This window comes from Poecilia formosa, unplaced genomic scaffold (assembly GCF_000485575.1).
Source record: "Poecilia formosa unplaced genomic scaffold, Poecilia_formosa-5.1.2 Scaffold15, whole genome shotgun sequence".
In the NCBI taxonomy this organism is placed as follows: domain Eukaryota; kingdom Metazoa; phylum Chordata; class Actinopteri; order Cyprinodontiformes; family Poeciliidae; genus Poecilia; species Poecilia formosa.
In genome coordinates, this window is record NW_006799954.1 from 4395684 (window position 1) to 4421501 (window position 25818).

General features: G+C 37.1%; 1 protein-coding gene across 1 annotated transcript; it reads left to right on the forward strand.

Moving 5' to 3' along the window:
- Positions 1-1219: 1219 nt before the first annotated feature.
- LOC103134170 (threonine aspartase 1-like) lies at positions 1220-25409 on the forward strand. The gene is made up of 14 exons (XM_007546315.2): positions 1220-1426; positions 1938-2139; positions 2796-2863; positions 3715-3783; positions 4141-4261; positions 5161-5245; positions 5321-5400; positions 5552-5658; positions 7700-7819; positions 9626-9704; positions 14577-14687; positions 17437-17544; positions 18365-18438; positions 24129-25409. Exons 2-14 carry the CDS (start codon positions 2010-2012, stop codon positions 24219-24221), a joined length of 1245 nt encoding a protein of 414 aa, XP_007546377.1. The 5' UTR covers positions 1220-1426; positions 1938-2009; the 3' UTR covers positions 24222-25409.
- Positions 25410-25818: the final 409 nt, after the last annotated feature.

The following is a 25818-nucleotide window of genomic DNA, read 5'->3' on the forward strand; positions in this document are numbered from 1 at the left end:
TCAACTGGAGATTCAGTTAGAGTTTCATGAATAAAATTCAGGCACAAAATCTGGAAGTTCAACTGTTAAATATAACATTTCTGTTTCTGTTACTTATGTTTTTTTCACTAGGTGTGGGTGTCTGATTGCAAGGACCTTTTATATGAAGGGAAAAAAACAACCTAACTCACCATCATTCGATAGGAGTGTTTTTATCTTTTTATTTTATTTTTACCAAAAGTAGTACAACAATTAGTACATTAATGCCACGTTTTGACAGTGAATATTTTTGCTATGTTATGTTCTCTTTGAAAAACAGTAAACATAAAAGATGTAAATTGTTGGTTTATACTTTCTTAGAAGCCAACTATTTATTATTTTTAAATATTAACTGACATACAATGTTCTTCAGGGTCAGAAATAGCAGCAGGAATTTAAATTTGGTTAGATCTTTTTCATATTTAAAATAACAATCATAAAATCAGAATGCTCCTCAACTTATGCTTGCAAATTATGTGCTTCCCAGGCCAAACCCACAAGCGACATAACTGCTTCATGCTGATCCATTCTTGACTGGAAAAAAACACATATTGTATTATGAAGTATATTTTGCAGTGCAAAATTTTGAGTAGGTGACAATTTTCTATACTATAAGGCAAGACAATTTTACCTGTCTAGCACATTTTTAGTAAGATGGCAGTTCAAAGTGATTTACATGATTAAAAGAAAAATTAAACAACAAACAAATGAAGACACTTAAATCCATTAACTCTCAAAAAACGAGGTATATTAAACGACAGTAGGCATTTGTTATTCATGAACGTTCTAACAGTTTAATCTACTAACATCCAATATTTCAGTGTTTCAGTATTCATGCAAACTATGAATATGGCTTCTTTTTTAATGTCATGATGCTTAATATGTCAAACTTCTACCAACATTGGAAATATTGTGTTTTATGATAGTTTTGAAGATTGATGTATGCTTGCCAGTGTGTTTTTTTTATTTTTATAAATAGATTGATTTTGTCTGAAACAAGCGTGAATTTTTATGTTTCATTATGTTGATATCGTTTTGTAATATACCGAATGTGTGATTTATTTTATTTTTTTTATTTTTTTTTTGTATCGCGTACAGTGTCGCACGTACATGTCTAAGGTCTAACGTTCATCCGTCTCCATGAATTCTGGGTGTTTTGCGCCCTTTCGTCCACGTGAGCCAATATTTGGAGACCGCACTTCCTTAGCAACGAGAGTCTGAACCCGGAAGTGCTTTCGTGTGCTTCAGCTAACTAGCCATGGGCTGTTCTGGGGCACGAAAGAGTAAAAACAAAGTTTATTATGATTAAAAGTATGAGGACAGTTACTGTTCAGGTGTTTTATACCCTTGTCCGGTAATTTGAAGGTTAAGAGCCAGTTCTGTCGCTGATATGAGAGGAGGGAGAACTGTAAGTCGGAACAATTTCTTGTGTTAGCAAGCTTTTGGTTAACACGCTAAAGAAAACAACTTGTTAAAGTTTTAATAACTTATTTGTTCATTGTGTATTTTTATCCGTATAACAGACACATAACACACAAAAACGAATGGCAGTATGATAAGGCAAATTGCGTATGTCTGGAAAATATTGTTCGTTGCTCAAAAACATACGAATAATGTACATTTATACGTAAAAAAATAATGTTTTTCAGATATTATCCATACAAATCATGACAATAAATTGCACGCGACTCATCAAATGCAGATTTAAAACTGCTTTTGGTTGTTAAAAGACTAGTGATTGTTTATTACAATGATTTATTCTAAGTAGAATTATAAATACCTGCTTGTTGCTTTGTGGCTTCACTGATACAGTGCTGTATACATTGCTTTGCAAGAAGTTCTTACTGTTTATTTAACCAGTCAAATAATTCCACTTTTAAATTTCGATGTTAATGTGTACATTTCTGGTCCTCTCGCAGGTACGCTATGAAAATGATTTTGTTAAGGCTGCGTGACAGGCAACGATAAGCTTGTGAAGTTATGCTGAGGGTATGGAAAGTTTAATTAATTGTACTGAAGAACAGCAGCCTTCTTCTGTGATGACCAACTCCTGGTACAATCAGGAAGCATGCAGGAGTCAAAAGGCAAAATGTGCTGGTGGATTTGTCCTTGTGCATGCAGGTTAGTCTGGAAAACACTAAAATATGTGTTTTTAAACCACACCTCCACTTTACTTAATTAAGTTCCCAAAAGGCATTTCATTTGCAACAAGTAGTTTCAGCCATCACACATTCACACAACCAATTAGACGAAGGGAAAAAAAAACATAAAGCTAAAATGAGACAAGAGGGGGAAAAAAGACTATTTAGAGATTATAGAATATCTACTGGTTTAGACTACTACAGTTAGTTAAACCTTCTTGTAATCCTATACTTATAAAACCTCTTGCTTAATGAATTATGTCACAGAAATCCTTTCCTTGTGAAGCCTTTATTTACCAGGCAATCACCCTCCAAATAAACATAAAATTCTGCAAGTATCCTGACACACCATTCATTTCTTCATATGTTTTCTCCTGTTTTAAAGTTGTTAGGAGTTGGCCACATATATATGATACACTTCACAATGTTTCTAATCTAGCTATTTTCTCTCCTGTTAGATGAATTCAATTTAAATATGCAAAGAAATACAACAAAAAAATAGTTTTTTTTTAATCAACAAATAGCATTGGGTTTAGGATATTTGCAAATTGATAAATTTAGATTTTTCTTTTATGCAACACAACATCTCAATTATATCACAGGTAGTTGTGTAATTTTTTAATCACTTGCTTTCAGGAGCAGGTTACCACTCTGAATCTAAGGCAAAGGAATATAAGCATGTGTGTAAAAGAGCCTGCCAGCGGGTAAGTTTACTTTGTAAGTCTTATGTTCCTACACTGGATAAAGACTCACTTGGAACAAAAAGAATCTGTCAGGAGATTGGTGAAATGGCAGAGAATATAGTAGAATTCTTATTGAAAGGCAACGTTAACAAATACAATGTGTAGAATACTATATCTGTTGCATATCGTAGACATATTCAGTTGATATTAAAACTGTAGCAACGCAGTTATTATTTTCAAACAGAAGAATGTTTTTTCCAAATGTGCAATTATTAAGCTACGTTCCAGGTTGTAAAGAGCTTTACAAGTCTAAAGGCAGCCTTTGTGAATGAAGAAATCAGTTGTCAGTGATTCCGAAGTAATAAATCCTTCTTTATTTGTTTGATGGTACTAAATATATTTCTTCAAACTCAACCACAAATGCAACATATTTTCAGCACAATTCCAACATTTGTGTTGGCTGTTCTGTTGAGACGGTTGTGGTGTTCTCACAAGAGTTGTTATTCTCTGTCATTTCAAGATAGTTTTCAAGAATCCACTTCTGTTTAGACTGATTTACATACCATCTATTCACAATACAGACAAGGAGCCAAGTTTCACAGTTTTATTTTGTGACGTAGACGATGTATTTTCGCAACTGTAAATAAGTAGTTTATAGTATTCCTAAAAAGCTTTCTTTGTGGATCGTTTTCTTTAGCACTGTTTAACATTTGTGTGCTGCTTCAGAATGGGGTGCTTTAGACACAGGGTACGTTTATGTTTCTCTGAATTCGATGCATTGTGTTTAACCTACATTTATAGAATAATAGAATGCATTGCACCCATTCACCGTGATTTGTTCATTGTTTTAATTCAGTCATTATTTTTTCCAGGCTGTAGACCAATTGAGAGCAGGTGCACTTGCAGTGGAAGCTGTGACTGCTGCCCTGGTTGAACTAGAGGTTGGTTGAATAAAAATCATTTCATAATGTAAACGAGCTGGTTTGTATGACTTTGACATGCAGTAAGTGACATATAGTTATTTAAAACGACTGCAAGGATATTGTAGATACTTTTTTTTCTTAATCATTGCTTTTATCACAATAAACACTAGAAAATACCTTAACAAAAGATATTATCTTGCATGCTAGCTGACAAAAAGGATATTTTGACAATTTCATTTTTAGAAGCAGATTATAAATGAGCAAACTCTGTTGGGGTATTATCTTAAATAGTTAGTGACATTCCTTTCTTTAAATGATTTTTCTGCTCTAGATATTGTTTTTTGTTTACTTCCCCCTTGGTTTAATTGCTGTCAGGACTCTCCTTTTACAAATGCTGGCATGGGCTCCAACCTTAATCTATCTGGGGAAATTGAATGTGATGCAAGCATCATGGACGGGAAGTCGCTTCATTTTGGCGCAGTCGGAGCCATCAGTGGTTAGTTTCTACTCTTAACATATCTATATGTGTTTTAATATCCTCTCCAGTCTCTCACAACAACTGCAGCCGTTCATGCAACAGCATTTATACAGTAATTTTTCCATCTTGAAAACACCTAGAACATTATTATTTTGCAGTTCATAAATCTGTATTTCCACATCTTGATTTCCCTTAGATTTAAACTCACTTGTACACTTGCAGCATCTTTACTGCATCGTTTTTATGCATGTTCTCTTACTGACTTTTACTTCCTTACATGACTATTCACATCTCTAGACATCTTCCCTTTTTTATTATTTTCCATGCACAAACTTTATTACATTTTTACAATGATTTTATGGTCAAGTTTCAATTCTTCCGAAAATAGTTTAATCTGAATGGGTGAAGAGAATCTGAAAGATATTCTCTATTGAATTTACCTTTAGATTTTGACTAGGTCATTCAAAAACATGCATATATTCTGTTCTGAACTATTCAATTGTAGCCTCGGCTGCATATTTAGGGTTGTTGTCCTTGTGGAAAAAGAGTTTTCACCTGGGTCTGAAGTAACAGGGTTTCTGTAGGTCTGCTCTTGTATTTAGCTCCATCCATCTTCCCATCAACTCTGACTAGATCTACTCTCTAATTTCTGTTCAACAAAAACATCTCCACAACATGACGCTGCCATCGTCACCATGTATCACTGAGGGGTTTGTTCAGGGAGATGTGCGACCATCATCGTCCGTCACTGTTTTGTTAGTTTGTCATAAAAAGTACTTTAAAGTTTATGCTTGTATTGCAACAAACTCTGGTAAAGGGGGTTTAAATGTTTTGTAAGGCATGTATCTCAATGGATTCATTACACTGTAATGCTCTGCTTAAATGAATGACTTCATTTGTTTTTTTCTTCTCCTCAGGTATAAAAAACCCTGTCTTAGTTGCAAGCTGCCTCTTGACTGAAGCACAGAAAGGGAAGCTCTCAGCAGGCAGAATACCACCCTGGTGACTATCAAGCCTCATGATCAAAGATCGGAACGTTAGTGTTTCCCTCTTGTTAATTCTGCTGTCTTTCTGTAGCTTTTTGGTGGGGCGAGGAGCACATGACTGGGCAGTGGGACATGGAATACCTCCTTGCCCTTCGGAGAAAATGGCAACAAGTGAGTATTGTTGAATTATTTATAAACATTTTTAAAAAATGTGAGAATTTGTATTTGACAGTGAATAAACCAATACGCCTTAAACGAAATTAGAAGACTTGCTCTACTTTATACGGATGCAATTGGGGCCACATTATTTTGTCACATCCAGAGTTCAGTTTATCTGCATACAAGAGGAACAAGCGAAAGATGGAGCTAGCAGAGAAAATGGACACAGGACAAAACCAGGCAAAGAAAAGACGACAATCAAGTGAAAACGTGAGTTTTTTTTCTTATCAAAGACAAAAGGGAACATTTGACTAGAAGTGAGTGTCCACACAACTCAACCATTTATCCAGTCATCAAAAAACTCAAGGAGAAATGTTTATTTGCGGTGAAGAAGCTTGAGGATGTCTATGAAAGTCTAGCAAGTTCTAAAACTGTCTCCTAAAGTCTCATTTCCACTCCAGAAATGAACTTATTTGTTGAGTGAAAATAATTTAAATCCCAATCTGCCAGGAGTATGACTACATTTGACTTTAAGCTGCATTTAGCATCACAACTGTAAGATGTGTAAATCTAGCAATTTACTTGTATGTTGCCAGGTCTTTCAGGAAGGAGTGCAGAAAAAAACAACTTTCATGTTAAAAGCCCACAGATTTCAAATCGCTGCGCTAAAAAGAATCAAATGTGTATAATTTGACTTTAGTGACTGGTAATTTGAAGGGAAATTAGGAAAAAACGGAGCAAGAGATCAATGGGTAGAGTGGTGAGTGATGTGAGCGCTGCTCTGGTCTGTTGTAGTGAAGACACAGCTGAGCAGAAAGGCAACACTGTACCCTGATGTTCTCTTTATTGAACAGTTTAACAATTGTAAAGTAAAATGGTTCATTTCAATAAATTCTCGCACACCGCACATTTTACTGTTGTGGAATTAACAGGATTTAAACGACAGAAAATAATATCTGCCTCCATTCTTTCATTTTATTCCAGTTCTTGTTGTTTTGTTTCATGTTACTTAGTTCTGTTTTATGGATGTTACACTACCTGGTGTAAAGTTTGGTAGCCTGTCAGTATTTACTGAATCATTTAAAACGTTCATTCTCATATGAACTCCCTGCCACTAGAAGCGGCGATAGAAAAGGGTGGGAACGTTTATCTTGGTTCACATGTGAATCTTGTGCAACGTAAATAAACATGTAGCATGCAAACTTCATCGGAATTACTTTTTAATCGTATTTTGGTTTAGTAAACCCACATCATAGTTCACTCACAAAATGTTCAATGCAAAAGAAAACAAATAGCTTTTATGGGCTGCTTGTTTGTTCAAGTGACCAATGATTCAATGATGAATCTTTCTGTCAGATGGCTGTTATTCCAAAGGAAGTGTTTGTTTTTCTTTTCCAAACGCGTGACCTATTGGAAGATTAATATGTGACTATTTGATGCAGTGAAGAAATTATTCTTGGTTTTAAATTTGCAGTTGACATTTAAAAGGAAATTACCAGGTTTAATGTAACAACTTATTAGAAACATGGCCTGGGCTGCCTGTTTTTAATTTTGTGCACAATGTTCTTTTTATGCCTTCCTGACTCGTTGCCAAGCAATAAAATCTTTCCTCTTTTCCTCATTTTAATTCATGGCACAAGAAACACCTGTGTACTGATGGTGTACAGTTAAAAATGTCCAAGGAGTCTAAAACATATTGACATAATTTTTATTTTCCCATGTTTTGGAGCCATCATTTACAGCCATCCGTGAAAGGCATGGATGCTGTATTGCACAATGGTTTTTAATTTTGAAATTGCTGGCTCTGGCCTCGTTTTGGTCTTACAACCCCAGAGAGATGACTGATTCAAGAGAGCAGATGATGGAAGAGAAAAAGCCTCGCACTGTTTTCTTTTCTCGTTTCTTTCCTTTTTATTCCAAGGTTTAGTCAGGGTATTTAGGTTCTGGTGAACGTGGAATTGTGGTCACGTGTTAGGATGCCGATTTGCACGTTTCACATCCAGAATTTAATTCATCATCCACTATGGACTGATCGCAAACAAATCACTTCCGACACAAACCGTAATCAGGGAAAGAAAGAGCCAATTTAAATTAGAGCATAACATTTTTATTAAAGACAAAAGGGGAGGAAGAGGACTCAGAAATTCATGCTGTCCTTGCCTACTTTGTAAATATTCAAAGTTTTGTCTTTTGTGGGCTCTGAATGATTCGTTATTTATTTTTTCTTGCCCAAATTTTTAAGGAATTATTGTCATTTGTGTTCATGTTATTCCATCCACGCGAATAGTTTTTCTTTCCTGGTGTGATGTAGGAAAACGGCTCAGGGTGCCTCGACACAGTCGGAGCTGTTGTGGTGGACTCGGAGGGGAACGTGGCTGCAGCTGTGTCCAGTGGAGGCCTAGCTATGAAACATCCTGGAAGGGTTGGCCAGGTAGGATCACCCTCTTCTATTGTGATGATACATTTATTCTCATAGTGGCTTGTTTTTTAATATATACACTTGTTTCTGTTATCAACAGTAAGCACACAAAATTGAAATCCAAAACCCTTAATTCGACTTTATTTTTTCTTTATATAAGTAAAATCCACTTGTCCATTTCAAAATATATTTAAGTAAACAGATATAATATATTTTTCCCTAGTTTGATGTTGGCTTTTCTTACAGATCTAGACTTTCATGACTCTCCGTACCTAAGTTTTTGTAATCTTTTGGTGATGATCATAACCAGTATCTTCTGCTTCAACTGAAACATTTGGATTCATTGCTGCTTTTGGTATAATGGATAATTCATAGTTGAATATGACATCCATGGCCTCTGGGGCAGCAAAGCAGAACATTTCCTCCAGTATGACCATTTAACTCGATATGATGGCCTTCTCTAAAATGCTGCCTTTGATGTCGACTGTTGCCAGATAACTGCCTTTCATTTATGTTAGAGAACATCCCAACAGGTCTGTTTTTTGTTTATGCTGGGTTCACTGGGAAACTATTATTGCCCCTTTAGTGTTTTTTTTTTTTTTTGGCTAGCAGAGATGCAACGATCAGACCTTTGTGACCCATTTTCTTTCTCCAATTTCATAAAACTCTGATCTGCCAATATAGATTTTAACCTATTCTCATTTTCTTTCAAGATCTATGGGTAACAGCAATCAACCTAGATTTCCATAACCTCATAAAAGATTATGTTTAGCTTCTGACTGTGAGGTCACAGCATAAAAGAATGCAAGGATACACTAATTGCTTGTTGCTGTATCTCTAATTCTCAAACAAGATTTCCTCCTGGCAGACATCTAGTATATTTTTTATGTTCCACAGTTACCAAAATTTTACTGATCAATGCGCCTTTGGAAAGCTGAAACACAGCAGCTTGGATATTTCAGCAGACAGCTGTTACCTGTTGTGATCTGTGTTTTTCTGTGTAGTTATTTTGAGATTTTCTGTGTTAGTCCTGTTTCCCTGTGAGTCTCTGTCCTGTCCTCCCTGTTGATTGATCCCAGCTGTGTCAAGTTTCCTGATTACCCTCCTGTATTTAAGTCCACCTGTTGTCTTTGTCTCTTGTCGGTCCTCGTCTATTGTCCTTCCGTCTGTTTCCAGTGCTACTTGTATTTATGAGTTTGCTCCCGATTCTTTATTAAAATGATCATTTTCATCATGACTACCTGGGCTCACCGGCATCTTTCTCACCTCCAACCACCGCACATCATGACATTACCGCTGAAGTCTTACAGCTTTCTGTTCACCTTTTTTTCTCCCTTTGCTGTGTTAGTCTGGCACTGCCTCAGCCTGATGTAATAACCCAAATAAACTTCTGGTTCCTAATGGATATTGCCTAAATTAATGAGAGTTCCTACTACAAATTAACTTACCAGCACACTAAATGTCTTTGTTTAACATGATTGCAAACGTGTGTACAGTAAATGTTTTACTTTGAGCCAGTTGAAAGTAGTCCTGGCTTTTGCTTTTCTTTAATGTAGGACAACTGAAAAATGGCTACAACATGAAACTTGAATGGATAAAGTTAGTAGAGTTGTTTGCCTCAAACTAATTAGCAAACTTTACGCTCATATTCAGCCCTGAGTCTTGGGTCCGCTAATTAGGTTGAAATAATTACTGCAGCTTTCCTTTCTTGTTTTAATGCCGGAGGTAACATTTAAGTTTGTAATAGTTTTCCATTAAAGCTAATTCAGCAAACCCTTTCTTAATTTTCAGTCTCATTTCTCCCTGTTTTTATTCTAGGCTGCTCATTATGGATGTGGCTGCTGGGCTGAAAACGCCTGTAACATGAACTCTTACTCTACAGCAGTGAGTACCTCAGGTATAACCTCTTGTTCCACACAACTTTGCATTTCCTTAGGAGTTTGTGCTAAAACATGCAACAGTGCAGTGGCTCTGTTGTTTACCACTGGCCCGTCTTTTTTGTTTTGGCCAGGATGTGAATGAATAGACAGTGCTTTCCGATGACCTCTAAATTTTCCTGTTGAGAGATCCACATCAGTCACTTCCTGAGCTGATTGAGTCAACATACTCCACCCATAGTTAGCCAGCTGCATGCCAGGTGCATTACATAGCTGTGTGGATTTTTAGTGACATTTGACATGGGACACCTGCTGTAGATATACTAGGAGAACTGGTGCGAATCAAATACAATAATGGGAAACTCGCTAAGAATAGTCGTCTACATTTAAATGATCATATTTGACTTAACCTTCATGTGGGATATTTTTATTGGGACTTAAATTTCTATTTATGTGAAAAATCATGTCATTTTATTTTAATATGACCCACATATAGGTCTTTATCTATTAAAGTGGCTATTTACCACATATGGCTATTTGCATATGTCTGCAAAATATATTAAGTAGGTATCATTAATGGTCGTAATCTGAAACTTGTACTCAGCATGGTGAAGGCATAGCCCTTTCTCCCCTTGGAGCGGTTGATTTGTGCAGATGTAAACACAGCAGACCAGCTGTGCATTGCATTGTTGGATACAGCAGAGTAAACAAACTAATAAACAAAGCTGTGTGTCTTTTTCGCAAAACATGAAACCAAATACAGCCTTCAAGAGATCCAACCAAAACCATTCAGTATGCTACTCAGTCTTTCAACGGGACAGTGACTCTAGCTTGAGGTACAATGAAACGGGCAGATGTGTTTGAAAGACTTAGTTAATTTCCAGACATAAATCTTGTTAATCATTGATGGAAAAACCTAAAATCTGATGTTCACAGCCACTCTCTCTGGTCTGATTACGCTTGAACTATTTCGTGATATTGAACAACTCTGTCCTTAGATGTGCAAAGCCGGTAGAGAGAGACCCTGCTAAGTTTTAGGGAATTGCAGAGAAAAGTGGTTTTACAAGGTGTTGACTCAAGGGGACTGTAACTTACACATAATTTACCTTCCACTTCAGAAATATGTGCTATTTTGTTTCGTTTATCAGACGAAATTTAAATAAAATGCAGGGTTTATTTGTGGTGATAAAATGACAAAATGGGGCAAACGTTGCATTGAATCTCTGTAAACTAAGCCCTGCCTCTCTTTGGCTTAAGGTAACAGCTTTTTATCTAAATAGGTCCTCTCCAGTCAAGAAAAATCCACCATCCAGAGAACAATCTTCCTTCTTTTGAGTAGATTATTGCATTTTGAGCAGCTGAAAGTCTGCTTTCCTTTTAGTCTTACAAACCAAGTCAATGCAATCTGGTTTTAAATTAAGGCTGTATTCTTTTAAGATGTGTAGATGTCTCCAGCATAGCTTCTGGGGAACATTAGAAGCCTTTTGATGTGGATCTGTAGCCTAATGCGTCTCAGTGCAGATGAGCTGAGTTGATCAGACAGGCTTCAGCTTGAGCTCTGTGTACTTGAACCTCTAATACGTCCTGAATTATGCACAGAGCTGACTTGATGGTGTGATCCACTGCAATTATTTGGTTGTTTTAAAGTAATAAACAAGAATCTCTCCAAACTTGCTGGCAGATCATGGTCATTTTCTTAAATATGGTTGGTATATTACTCTCGAAGTGATCAAACAGGATGACAGATGCTCTCTACCTGCAGGTTAGAGGTGGTAGTTTTCTATGCATTTCAGCTGATTGCCGTGTACCTGTTGCATCTGAGCAGGCTGTTAGTAAAGGTTGGTCTGTTATCTCAGCAGATCAAGTGCGTATGCCTCCTCCCTGTGTGTATTTTCGCTTCACCCTGTCTTACTATATTGTGGCTTCTTTGCTTTGATGTAACCAACACAAAGCCAGTCTTATGGGTTTGAAAAGCACAATGTGGGTTCCAGCTCAACACCTGTTTTTCATTTCCTAACTTGAAAGCCGTTTCCATCAAAAGAAACAGAAAAACAATATTTTTTAATTTGACACAAGGAGCGTGAACCTTACCCTTCATGTCACCCCTTTTTTTCACTTCACAAAGAGCCACACGCAATTCTCCCTCCACCACCACCTCTTCCTACTCCCCCTCTTCCCTTTTTCCGATTTAGTCAGATTTGTAATATGTGGCTCATCTGGGTCATAGTTTTATTACTTCATCTGGTCTTGGCTTTGCTGTGGTCACTGAGGCATCAGCTTAGAAACAGATTTCATCTGCAATTACTAGCTCATTCATTTATTTATTTATTTATTTTTGTGTTGCAAGTCTCAATTTTATATCCAGTTCTTCGTGCCACATTGATAATCTCTGGTTCCTTTCCTCTGCGAGGCTCTTTGGTAAGCTGCAGAGTCGATGGCGAGAGAAGCCCTCTCCTTTGCTTTAGCAAGAGCTGGAAATCCCTCCAGGCACTTGGCCTGCATAGTTACTAACCTGCATTTTGTTCTGTTGTAGTTACCTGGAGGTTTATGGGAGCTTTAATTCGTATTTACAGAAACAATGAGGCTGTATTATTCCTCAGCCTTTATATGAGTTTTCACAAGCTCTCTGTCGTCAAATGGGTTTTATTTTCACTTTCAGATTCCTGTTCATTTTTCTGTTGTAATCATATGCTTTACTTTTCACAGATTTTCAGTGATGGAGTCAAAAATGTCTTAATTTTCTCTTAACACATCACTTGTTGTTGGTTAATAACATTAAATTGAAAAAAAAAAGATTTAGTAGTAGTGATTGTGCAGCTCACTACATGCTTTATATATTTCCTGCTTAGCCCTACAACGGTTCTTTCATCTTAAGTCTTTAATTAAAAGTATTTCCAGCTAGATATTAAAGTAAGTGCGAGAGTGACCGGATTTTTTTTTCTGGTTCTATGGTAGAAAGTTATGCCCATTCCTCACATATTGGTTCAAACAGCAAACCAGCTGGCTGAATGAAAAAACATTTTTTGCATACGAGAAAAGCAAAAATATTACTTCTTCAACAATATAAAGAAATATTTAAAAGTTTCAGTAATACATTAGCTTGCGGTCTGCTTGGTCCGTTTTGTTTTTCGGTTACTCAAGTGATGTACCATTGTAAAAATGAAGTAAATACTTCACTCATCATGTCTACTTTGGAAAGCTTTGGGGGACAATAGCATAATCTGGGATGACTATGGTAGAAAATATTTGTATTCAACAACTTTATGTGTCTTAAAACTTTTGTTGAGTTGACTGCCAGGATCTGTTGAAGAGCCTGTTTCTTTCATCAGTGTGATGATGGCAGAGACATATTCCAGGATGACGATGCCAAGATTCGTTTTGCTTTTCTTTCTTTTTTTTTAAGTGGTTAAGGGAAGACGAGACAGTATTTAAGTGCATGACTAGTGTACCACAGACTCCAGACAATGATCCCATTGAAAAATCTTTTGGATGCTCTGGATATTGACTTTAGGTTGCAATCCGACTCTCCCATCCCTAATTAGACCAACTGGAAAACAAATAGAAAAATGCTGTGACTTTGCATAATGCTCAGATTTTTAACCAGGGATGATTTTAATGGCTAGATAATGTACAGACACCACATGACAATTTATCACAATAGGTCTTCAACTTGAAAATGTCAAAAAAGTGTTTTTTTTGTTTGTTTGTTGTTTTTTTTTTTTTTTTGCCAAGGTTTGTCAGTTTGATTTTTAGAATTTTTTTGTTGTGCCAACCTTTTGGCGTAATTTTGACTGGACTGCTCCTTTTGGCAAAATTAGAGTTAGGTTAGCTGACTTTATGGTAAACTACTCTCAATCCTAAAAGAGCCCATTCGCTATCTGTTTGGTCACTGGACAACATTGAATTCTAGTTGAACTGAACTTAACCTTCAATTGGAATGAAAATGATAAACCAAGCACCAAGACTGCAGCTTTCTGGATTAAAACAATAAAAATCTAAATAATGGTGCCAATGTTCAGAAACGTTTTAAGGTATCCCAATGCAGCTTTGGATACTTTTTCACAGCTAAAAGAGTTATTGTGTTTAATTATTTGTGAAAGATTTCAAATTTAAGAACCAGTTGCCATTCTAGAGATTTCGAGGTTCATATTTCGAATTATGAAAACTACAAGAGAGCACGCCTGCGGTTCAGGTGAAGACCGCACAACCCATATACAGAGTCCTGAATCCTCTGTCGGCGTGGTTTTGAGTCCCAGCCTGTTGACCTTTGCCGCATGTCTTCCCCGTCTCTCACGACCTGCTTTCCTGTAGCTTCACGATCAAATAAAAAAGCCACTAGAGCCAAATAAATCCTTTATGCACATAAAAAAAATACAAGAAATTAGAAGTCTGAAAAAGGCTACAATATTGAGATAAAGAATGCGGAGAATTGTGTTTGATTTCTAATTGCTCCACTTGGAATAAAGAAAAATTCAAACCTAACCTTAAAGCCTCAGAGTTAATTTGACCTAAAAGCCATATACCTATTCCATATGTTAGAATGTTGTTGAAATACTTATTTTAGTAACTCCATCACCAGGTATAACTCATTATATGGGGTAATTAGACAAAGACTGATGTTTTAGCACCCTTATTTCTCTTCATCGTGATGGTTTTTTGCTAACCGCTAATAAGATTAGACCAGTATAAAAACTATTTTTAAAAACGGAAATGTGGACTTAATGAAAAGTATGCTTAACACTTGCTTAATTTCAAAAGCTATTTTTAATCTGACAAACGAGACTCATCAGTATATATATATTCAAAATTTTTTTTAAAGAAGACTGTAGTCTAAATCTGTGACAACTCAAAGTGTTAACCACGTTTGGTTTTCGCTGTGTGTGTTTTGTCAGGGTGTGGAGAGCATCTGATTCGCACCATGCTGGCTCGGGAATGCTCCACTGCCATGCAGTCTGAAGATGCCCACCAAGCGCTGCTGGAGGCTATGCAAAACAAGTTCATCAGTGAGTCACCCGCTTGTGCCTTGATGACCACTATTTTCCAAACACACACATACACACACACACACACACATTTTCTGCAAGACAATGCTGCATTTTTGACAAACGCATTGAGGGAATTAAACAAGCAGATGTTCCTCCCCGTGAAGAATGAGTGAACCACCAGAAACGTTTAAAAAAAGAATCAAAAGAGACAACTTTTAACGTTTTATTGTTAAATAGTAAACTGATGTCCCACACATCACAGACGATGGCCGCAGAAGATTTAAGAAGACATGCACGTTTTGTTGCGTGCTTATTTGAAGGTGTAATTTTGCTGAGTTCCCTGAGGTGGCCAGTTTTAGAGATCCTCGTTAAGTGTGTTTGCTGTGCAGTGAATGACCAGTCTGTGCTAAAACAGAGGAAACAAAGAAAACACAAGTGGATACATGTGGTGGTTTCAGCCTTGTTCTGGCCTCTGAAAGTCCATCTATGTCTGGCTCTGTGATGTATTTGTTTTCCAACACTGAGGTCAGTTTGAAGTTATTTCATGTTTCTGTCTGAATTCACATCAGGTTTAAACACAGCTCCATAAATCTTTATGGCAGTGCGACTTAATCAAAGCTACGTGATGGGCTAAAATCGACTAAACGTCTTTGAAGCCATATACATCAGATTTTATATGTTAAGACAGTAAAAATGTCAAACTTGTTTCACTAATTATTAGGGCCATAATTAGCCTTTTTTTTCCTCTCTCTCTACAGTTTGGAAAGTTTTGAAGGTAGGGAGAAATTCAGTCCGGAAAGACGGTTCACCCTGGCTCTGCCTCTATCAACTTTTCACTTTTCACTAACATGGAAAGTACATCAGTTCTTCTGTTTATTCTTTGTGACTGTCAAAGAACCATACAGACAGGTCCCACAATAATTGCATTCATTCCAATTGATACTAGTTACCAAACAGAAGCCCTGACCCATGAGTACTTTCTATTTCAGAGAAAAGTAAGGACTTAATGGCACCAGGAGCTCCTTTTAGGAGAGAATCACATCTAATGCGATTTGATAGATCTTAGCATGAACAAAAGCACATGTAGTTGGTCACAGTCAATAGCTTTGTCTAGGAGAAAAAGGTTAAACACTAAAAGGCAAGAGTATCACCTGTAGAAGGAGAATGTGAAGTTGTCTCCAGATCTTGGATCAAATCAGAGTCGGCAGTTCTCCCAGTGCATTTATATGTTGAAATAACCCTTTTTGAGCTTTGCTCATTTTTTTTTTAAACACACTGCTGTTACTTTGAAGACAACTCTTACAAGGTAAATTCTGGGTGTTTGTGTGCCCTGCGACCAAAACCGAAAATTACTGAGCCATTGTTTAGCAAGTAGAAGTGACAAACACATACCAGCATTCTGTTTCCCAGCCCAGACTGAGACTTTAGAGCCAAGGGAACATCATAAGAAGGAGACAAACGTTTTTGAAAGACACAAAAAGAGCACTGAAGAGCAGACAAAATATTTTCATCAAATAAAACATTTGGCCCTGTTTTTTTTTTTTTGTTTTGTTTTTTTCTTTTTTCTTTTTTTTACTTTTCTTGCTCCTGTTTTAAGACATGTCAAGTTATGCAGCAGTTGTTTGTAGTCTGTTCCTTTTACACACCAGGCTTTTTTGAATTTATTTGCACCACACCAAGATCAGCACAACTCATTCAGATTTGCAGTTTCATCATGCAACAAATTAGGTGCTTCTTTTTTCCTATTTGTTTTTTAATGTGAGGTGGGATAACTATTTTCCCTGTTAATTTTGTTGTTATTATTGCGCATATTACCTGTCATTATCCCTTTCATTTTGGCCACATGAAGGCAGTGAAATATTTTTATTTAGCAGACTGCTAAAGAGGATAATTGCATCAGAAGAGAATAATCATTTCCAGTTGTTTAACTTGGCTTTAAAAAAAAAAAGCAAATAACTCAACGGGGAAGAAAGGTTTTCAATAAATCCCTTTCATTTGATTAAAGGGACTGGGGTATGTGTAGTCCACACCAAGCTTTCAATAATTGTTTCAAAAAGTCAGGCAGAAAAAATATGCCTCTGAAGTTCAATACTCCTGGATTTAACCCAATGCTAGGGGCACATTTAGGACTGATGGTTCAAGGAAATCTTTTCAAGTTTAAAGCTTATTTACATTTTGTGGTAGTTATGATTTAATAAAAGCGAGTCCTTTCTGAACACGAGAGCCGCTTAACGTATCAATGTCAGCCTATGATTTGTCTGGTTAATAGCTTTTTTACTACGTTTACTACTAGCAGCCACATAAAGTCGTTTATGCACTGAAACTTACTGATATCTTCAAACCGTTCCAGAATAAAGGGTTTTCTGTGAAAATAGAACACAGTAAAACTGGTAAGTCTCTTTACTTTCAGTTGATTAGATCACTGATACCCAACGTTGCAGTCAGGACCCTACTTCTGGTCAACAAGTATAGGGTCTTGAAATCCTCTACAGAAATTAAACTAAGCAACAAAAAGTGGTGACGCATATTTACGTTTTAATATTTGAGGAAATCAAACTGGCTGCTGGCCATCGAGACTGTTTGTGTTATTATACATCAATTATATACCCACTGCACAGTTTAGGCATTAGATCAATCTGCTATTGTCTTGTATCCTTTTTTTTTTGTTTTGTTTGTTTCTTTGTTTGTGTATGTCTTTCTAAATTATTTTGATTGAAAGAGATGCCCTGTGGTCACAGATAAATATTCTGGCCCTTTCCGTTTTTAGGCTCACCGTTTCTGGCCAGTGAAGATCGTGTTCTGGGTGGAGTTATTGTCTTGAGATGCTGCAGATGTGTGGAAGCACAGCCATCTCCAAATATTCAAGCCGCAATGGGTAAAGCATTAATANCGCAATGGGTAAAGCATTAATATTTGCATCTCTGTGCACAGATCCGTTCCTCTAACACCAGTTCTGACTGTATATATATATATATATATATATATATATATATAAATTAACGATTGGTTGAATGAGTAAAAGTGGGAGGAGATGCCGCGGCTTTCCTCGCTGGTGGTCTGGGGTTTAACTTGTGCAGTCAGGCTCTGGTTTCACCCCCTTCATCTCAGATTCAAACTCAGACCTCCCACTTTGGAATCAACTGCTAATCTTTGCACAAGTGGCTCCTTCTGAGAACTGCTCAGTTTGACTGTTTGTGTTCGTGGATCCGGTTTCTCTACCTGCAGCTTTGAGACAGAATCGTCTCTCTTCTGCTGGGCTGAGATCTTAAGATCAAAATCAGGCTGAAATGTTTCCAAAGTTGTGACCATTTCTCACTACTTTGGCACTTGGCAAAATGTAATGTTTACTGGTTTTCTCCATTGTTGACTGCGTGGTGTCTTTTATGGCCGTTTATTTTTGTGTTTTTATTATGTAAAGCACTTTGAACTGCCTTGTTGCTGAAATGTGCTCTATAAATAAACTTGATTGGTTGACTTCATAACTGTTGACGTAGGAATTAACAGCATGTCACGTTCTTCACATTAGAACGGTAAAATGGTCCATTATCACAGATTTGCTTCTAAACTTCTGTGTCTTTGTGTGATATGTTGTAGGGCTTTTAGATTACGTACATTTTGTATGCTAAAAGATGCCTTATGTTATTTATTCTGGATAAGCTCAGCCCTGTTTTATGTTTTTATTGTTCACTCCACAGTGGAGTTCCTGTGGAGTCACACCACAGAGAGCATGTGTGTTGGCTACATGTCTGCCCAGGACAGCAAAGCAAAGGTGAGCTTTTGAATTGCCTGATAATGTAAAATATATTAATATTAGTATATAGAGTAATATATTTAACAACACTTGTCCTACATCAGAATTTTACAGATTAGAAAAAAAATATTTAAAAAAATAGCTTTATGTCAGTAATATTACATTATAAAAGCCAAATAACTCCTGTGTTACAATTTGTTAATGTAAAAGATAAAAACAAACAAACTCCTCAATTATTCTGTAGTGCAAGCTGTGTTTGTTAATGTTCCTGACATGCTCTTATTCTTTCCTTCATTATATGTGAACTTTATGCTGCAATTTAGTAATATCTTCGGAAAACCTTCATCCTCACCCAAGTGTTTTGTTACTAGTAGGGATGCACCAATTAAAGTTTTGTGGCAGATTTCTGATACTGATTTTAATTTATTCAGATTTTGCTTTAAAAACTACAGCCACCATGCTTGTCTCTTTAGCCTGCTTTCAGTGAAGGGTGGTTAGTTATTTATAGGAGGCAACGTCACTCTCAGTATGTGATAGTGGAGTCATAGCTCCACAATCTGTTTAACAGAAAACAGTACCTTAAAACTGATACATGCATTCACTGAATAGTACCATTAAACTTAAAGTTTTATTGCTTATAGACATTTTAGCAAAATTTTATGGCTTCTAAGAGCATTAGGGCTTTCTGATACAGTCTTCTGCATGATCTCTGTATCACAGTCTGGATCATATTTCTAAGTGTTTGCTTTCTGTGTGCTGTCCCGCCTTCCTCAGCTGTACCGTTCTCTTCCTCATGGTTTGACTTTCTCTGATCACAGCCTTTAGGGTTTGAACGTATCCTAAAGGTTACTGAAACTCGTCCATCAGTGTAATTTCCTGCAAATCTCTATAAATGTGCATGATGCCTAATATATTTGTCTGAGTGAACAAGCAGGCTTCTTCAGAATCACAATACATCAAACAAGGTACTTTAAAAAAAATAAAGCACGCTTATTTCATTATAAATTCATGATTTGCATTTGAGTAGCCTCCAAACTATTCACATTCAGCAGTAAAAAGTTACTTGCGTAAAGTGCAGCTTTAGGAGTCAGCCATCTCTGAATCTCCTGGGGCCCGGGTGTCCACTTCCTCTTCAGGGACCAGTGGTGATTTTGATATTGGAGAGCGCAGCCAGGATCACAGCTGCTCCACCAAACCTCACACTGCCTCTGCTGGAGGGCGACTGTGGGATTCGAGCTGTGCCTCTTGTGTTATGCCATCTGCACACCAGAGCAGCTGGCTTTTCTGTCCGTCATGCTCCTTCATCGGGTGCAAAACAAGATTTCCCTCGCTGAACCCCAGCTGGGACCAGAGATGTTTTCTGCTCAGTGCCTACATACGTTCATTAAAGGGGTACCATGGTGAACAGCATCTGTTTTCTCTCTCCCGTCAGATGAAGTTCAAATAGCAAGAGATAGGAACTTTAAAGCGTTCAGACTGCAGTCCCAGCTGCTGTGGTCTGCTATAGAGGCCCACGAAGTGCCACCTGCATGGCCATGACCTTGATGGTAAATCTGTGGGAATCTTCAAACTTGGAGAAGAGGAGAAGCAGAAGTAGTTTGGAACAAAGGGTGCCAGTGTTGTGCTAAGTCCTTGTTTAAAACAAATTGAAGTTTAAAATAACAAAACTCTTGCAAAACATGTATTTCTCACACCATGTTTTCATGCACAGTTTTCTGAGCTCAGATATTCACTGCCTTGGCTGTGAATCTTCAAACATTCCTTCCATTCCTATTAGCTGACCATTTCTGCCCAGCCAGAGTTCATCTTTCTCTGATTAAATGTGATAAAACATGAAAGGTGCTTTTACACAGCAGCGTGAGTATTTGGTAAAGAAGTCACTGGGTTTCTGGTGTCTTTTGAATTGTTTTTCTTCAGATAGCTTAGTGTTTGTAGAAAACCAGACAAAACAACACTGTATATAGGGGGCATTTCTGACCTGAAAAATACCACTAGCCAGTTGTGATTGAACAGATATTTTACCATGACTAACAAAATTTTAAAAAAGGCTAAATTTGACTCTTCTTTTAGTAACAGACTTCACACTATGTAGTCTTTAAACACTTAATATGGTGGGTTTACTGGTAAGACAAAAGAGTGAACGTTTTGGTTTCTGACCAAACATTTTCTGGTCAAGGCCAATCTGGTGCATATTTTCTCAACATCTCTGCTAAGAATGTTGATTTAGCATGGATTGTCAGACACTTGTACGGTCGTGTTATATTTTTTCCCATTTCTATCAGATATCTGTTAAACATTTAGTCGTTCTCTTGTCTCTCCACTTTTCACTGTGGAATAACGAGTGTTTTCATGAGGAAGAGCATCTGGTTTTATTCAAATATTCACCTGAATTTACCCTGAATTCAATCAAATGATGTTTTGCAAATCTACAAACCATTGGTTTAGACTGAATTTTGTTTTCTGATCACCTCGGTTGAATAAAGACAAAGAATGACAACAGTAAAACCTCACACAGAGCTTTGTTTTCTCCTCTTTTACATCTTAACCACTATAAAGATTTTCTTCTTCAATTGTGTAAAGCCAGAGAAAATCAAAAAAGCATGCACGCTTTTCTGGATATTATTTATTTTATATCTTTAAAAAAAAAAACAAAAAAAAAAAACTTTTTTTTTTTATTATTCATCTTTCAATGAGTTAAAAGTTAAAATAGCATATGATTGTCTTTGTAGTTATTCTAAGAGGGAAAAAATCTGAAAACCACAACAAAAAAACAAGAGCTTGGTCATAGAGCTACATTTATCCTTTCGTGTACACTGTGGTGTTAATGTGTGGCTTCTGTAACTCTTAAACACATTTATGTCAACAAAGAATGTTGTTTTTCTTAAACATTTGAACAATGAGCTGTCCTGTTCATGCTATATTTTGACACAGCTGCTGCCCTGTCATGTGGTTACTTTGGTCACCGAGTAACAAGTTGTAAACAGGTTTGCATGCCTTCTTTCTTTCCTACTTCATTTTGCTTCTTTTTTGAAGCTATTTTTTTTTATACAGAAGTTTTGCATGTTTCTTAAACAGAAATTCTCTGTTGGTCAATAGCAGTGGTGGCTCGTGAAGGAAATGTTAACATTGACACCACTGACAATCCTAAAAACCATATTCTAGCATATTTACACTTTCTCCTTTTTAAATGGGGCTTGAGCGTGTTGTTTATGACAGATATGATACAACAGCCTCAAGTATGCTACACAGACTTTTTAAGTTTGTCGACAGTTATTTTCCAGACATGTCATTTGGCCCTAAAGTCATTTTGGGCTTTTGATTCCCATGAAATCAACATTTCATGCACATCCATTTGTTGTATTCCCAATTTCTTTGCACTCTGCGGTACCAGGTGACCCCTCATTTTATATACGGTGGTGCCATTTTCAAGGCTGGCTTCCAAAGGCTAGCAGTGTATCAGACTGAGCTTTTTAAAGCAGGTTTTGTGATATTAATATGTGTTGAAATACCCTCCTTAATGCAAGTAAAAGCAAGCGAGTTGGTCTGTTTAGGCATTTTTGTGCTCGAAGCTGTTTTCAGAGCTTAAATGAAAATCAGACTTGTCCCAGACATGTTGCAGCGCTGCTGCCTGTATAAATGCATAATGTGCAACATTTACTCAACATTTCCTGCATTTTTTTCCCCCCAGCTAAGAACAAAGCCCTAAAAATCAGTATTTGGGGTATTACTAGCCAAAACAAGCCATTAGAGAAGCATTTTATATTTGCTTGACATACATGTTAATCTCCTTTTATGAAGTGTAAAGCCTCCCCTTTATCCTCATTGGATGTTTGTATAAAACAGTTTTCCTCACTTGTTTGGCTATAAACTCCAGATTGTTGCTGCTCAGTAATGCTGCCCCTTCTATCTTATAAAATTAACATCCCCCTTCTTTTCTTGTATTTTCAGATTCTGTATCTTGAGGTGTTTACGTCAGACTAGCGTCATTACTTGACCCTGTTGCTTTTAACAGGACACAAGCCTCACATGTATTGATGTAAATATATTATAGGTTTAAACTGTCTTTGTCAGCCTTATGAATTCAAGCAGCCAGTTAACTGTGCCCTGTGGGGATTTTCAGTGGAGTATTTGGTGTGAAAACTGTTTTGCACTGGTCACAAACATCAAAAGGAAAACATTTAGTTTAAGTTGATCATGACTCATTCGAGGACTCGAACAGTTCAAATGAGACCTTCCTTTAACCTCATTTTCACAAGATGAAGGGAAGAAGATGAACTCAGAGGCGCGTACGAGGCATAATGGCCCCCTGAGAGTATTGCCATGTGTGGTTGACCTTGTCTGGCTGCTGTCCCATTGTAGTGACAGTTGCCCTCGGGCTGCTCAGGGGAATAGTCTGAGCCGACACCAAACAGCACCAGTCGAATCTTGCATCTGGATGAGTTATGTGGGACCAGCTCAGTGGCCTGACTCATCAGTTGGATTTTCTCCTCCCCCAAGAGGAAAGGAGTCAGCGTTAGCCTTTCTGCCAAGAGAAAGGAAGGAGGATGACAGCCATTAATGGCACATGGAGGGGGGGGTCGATGACCTGTGATCCCCAGATGGAAGTATCACTCATGCCTTCACAGCTGTGTTTGCGACTTTCTTACAACTTTTCGGTCAGTTCAAATTGAAAAAATACAAACACGATGATGCTGACTGAATATCTTCAGGGGATCTAATCACACATGGCAAGTTACTGAAACGCTTCCAACAAATAAAATAAATGCAAATTTGTATTCTCTGGACATTAATAAACAGTCCAAAATTCTTTAAATTAACCAGTTAAATGAAGTAGTTATAGCTTTTTAAATCTACCGGTGTGTCTCTGTAATGTGCACATTTTGAGGTGATTATCTTTCTCTTTCCTGTGTGATTTTTTTAAAATTTCAAGTACTATCCAAATGAGATGATTATTTGCTATAATTGTCTTTGTTAGTAATATATTTTCTCAGTTTCTTTCTGGCCCAGCTTGGTAAAATAAGGTTGCTAAGTACAACTCTTCACTGTTGGGAAAATTAACATGTAATTTTTATTTTATTTTTTAATTTTTACAACTGACAATGACCTGCTAAATTACTCATAACACTGCTAAAGACAGCCACATAGTTTTATTTGGACACACACTGCCTACTTGAAGCTCATGGATTTACATGGTTGGAGCAAACTGGTAACATACTTCTCTGTGGCAAACAGTGACAGGCAGAACCAGTGGACTAGATGTTTATATCTCCCAGTGTTTGAGTTGAAGTTTCCAGGTTTGAGCCTCATTGTTTTTTCTGTGTTGTGATTTACTGATTATTCACCCATTTGAAGAGTTTCCCAGAGAAAGTTGGCTCAAAAACAATCACTGGAATAGGTTTTCCCAGTGGTGTGTTTTAGAGGCTTCACCCTTCCACCTCACCTGAACCAAATGACTGAATTCCCTCATCAGCAGGTCATTCAGCTCTGCAGAGGGCTGCTAATGAGCCATTCATTTGGTTCAGGTGTGTTGGAGAAAGGAGGCATCTAAAGTCACTCGCGTGGGCTGGAGTTTGGCACCTTTACGTTCAACCAAATTAGAAATGAAGCCTGGTGTGAGTCACTCTGTATTTTAATGGGGTTTTTTTTTGACTTGTACTTAAAATATACTGGGGTTTTTAAAAGTGTTTTTTATTTGTTGTTGCCTGCAGACTCACATATCCAGATTGCCTCCTGGAACGGTTCCTGGCCAGTCTTTGGCCATCGAGGGAGGGGTGTGTCGGCTGATGGGCATGGTGGATTGAACTGCTTTCCCTCCTCTCTCTCTCTTCTTCGGGGCTTCCTTAGCAATACTCCTATACGAACTCAGACAATGCACATACAGGCACTCACACATACGAACAGCAACCCCCAACTTCCCATAACCTTTGCGATGCCAGAGATAATAAGCTTTCATTGTTTGAACAGGTGTTCAGGAAGAAGTGATGAGCGATAGCTACTACTTAGTGCACTTATAGGACTTCCCTTTGCCGTTGCCGGCCTCCAGTATGCATTCTATGCCAGTTTACCCTCCAAGCTCTCCAGTGTCACCTGGAATAAACTTGATGCATCATTACATTGATGTACCATTACTTTTCTTTGATACTTCTTGTTTCCCCCCAGCTAATTAATACCTCCCTGCATTTTGTACAAAAGCTATAATCTAGGGAAACAGGGTGGATGCTATATTGTGTTGCAGAAGAGATGTGACTATTTTCACATTTTTTATAAATTTCAAATCCATGATATTTTTTGCTTGTTTTCAAACAACAATGTATGGAATATGTAAAAGTGCACCTTTTGAACTGTCTGCTACTCAAGATTTTTGCTTGCAATAATTTAGAGCCTTGGATTTTTAACAATAATAAAAAAAAATGCATTAGTTTGTTATGTAACCACCTGTACTGTTAAGACTCCAGCATTATTTAAAATGTAGCATAACGCTTATTTTCTATCATTTCAGGCATTGAATGTTTTGCTTCCTTTATAAAATGTGCATACATAAATACTGCATGTCTAGAATGAGCGACTTTCTCTTACCCTGTAGTTACAGAGTTGATCTATAAGGAGGAAGCCGAGCACTTCCAGAGTGACAACTGTTACTTATCATTTATAAATCACATTTTATTTTTCCGCAGTCCCACTGGCAAAGAGGCTGTATTTTCCTGCTGGAAGAATCCAGCTAAAACAAATGTCTATGTCAGGCCCATGAAATGGGGCTGTTGAATTGTACTTGAAAAGGGTGACTGTCTGAACAATCACCCTTTTTCCCCAACTACATTGGGGACAATGGGGGTTAGCTGATGTGCTTATTTTACTTTATTACTTAGTAACATGAAAAAACTCCTGTTGATTTCTATATAGAAATTATATTGAATTGTATAAGCTTTGCAAACCATATATGTGCAAAAATCTGCAGTGCTGAGAAACTGAATAAAATCTACCTTGCTACACTTTTGTCTGTGTTTTAACACCCCAATATGAAATGAGTTTTTCCAACTGTGTCCATCAAACAATCAATCATTTCCCGCTTAATCCAGGGTCGGGTCATAGGGGCAAAAGGCTGTTTTTTTTTCTGTACGTAAAGTGTGTTTTAAAGTTACTTGCTTGATTTAAAACCCAATATAAATATTTAGTGGGATTTATTTATGTTTTCATTCAAGATTTTTGGGCTTTCTGGCTTTAAAATATGATGAAATGTGGCATTTTAAAGAAAAAAGGAGTTTGAGTAGCTGCTATGTGATGTAATAACCCTACATAATTAGCTGCTTTAAATATTGATAAGTCCTGCAGATCAGTTCAGAACTGATGCAACTAAATTGTTTACTTTTTGGACAGCAGTCAGTGTGGAGCTCACCACAA

Coding starts and splice junctions, on each gene's coding strand:
- LOC103134170 (XM_007546315.2), top strand. CDS start 2,010: ATGGAAAGTTTAATTAATTGTACTGAAGAACAGCAGCCTTCTTCTGTG. Junction 2,140..2,795: donor ATTTGTCCTTGTGCATGCAG/GTTAGTCTGGAA, acceptor ACTTGCTTTCAG/GAGCAGGTTACCACTCTGAA. Junction 17,545..18,364: donor AAATATTCAAGCCGCAATGG/GTAAAGCATTAA, acceptor TTCACTCCACAG/TGGAGTTCCTGTGGAGTCAC.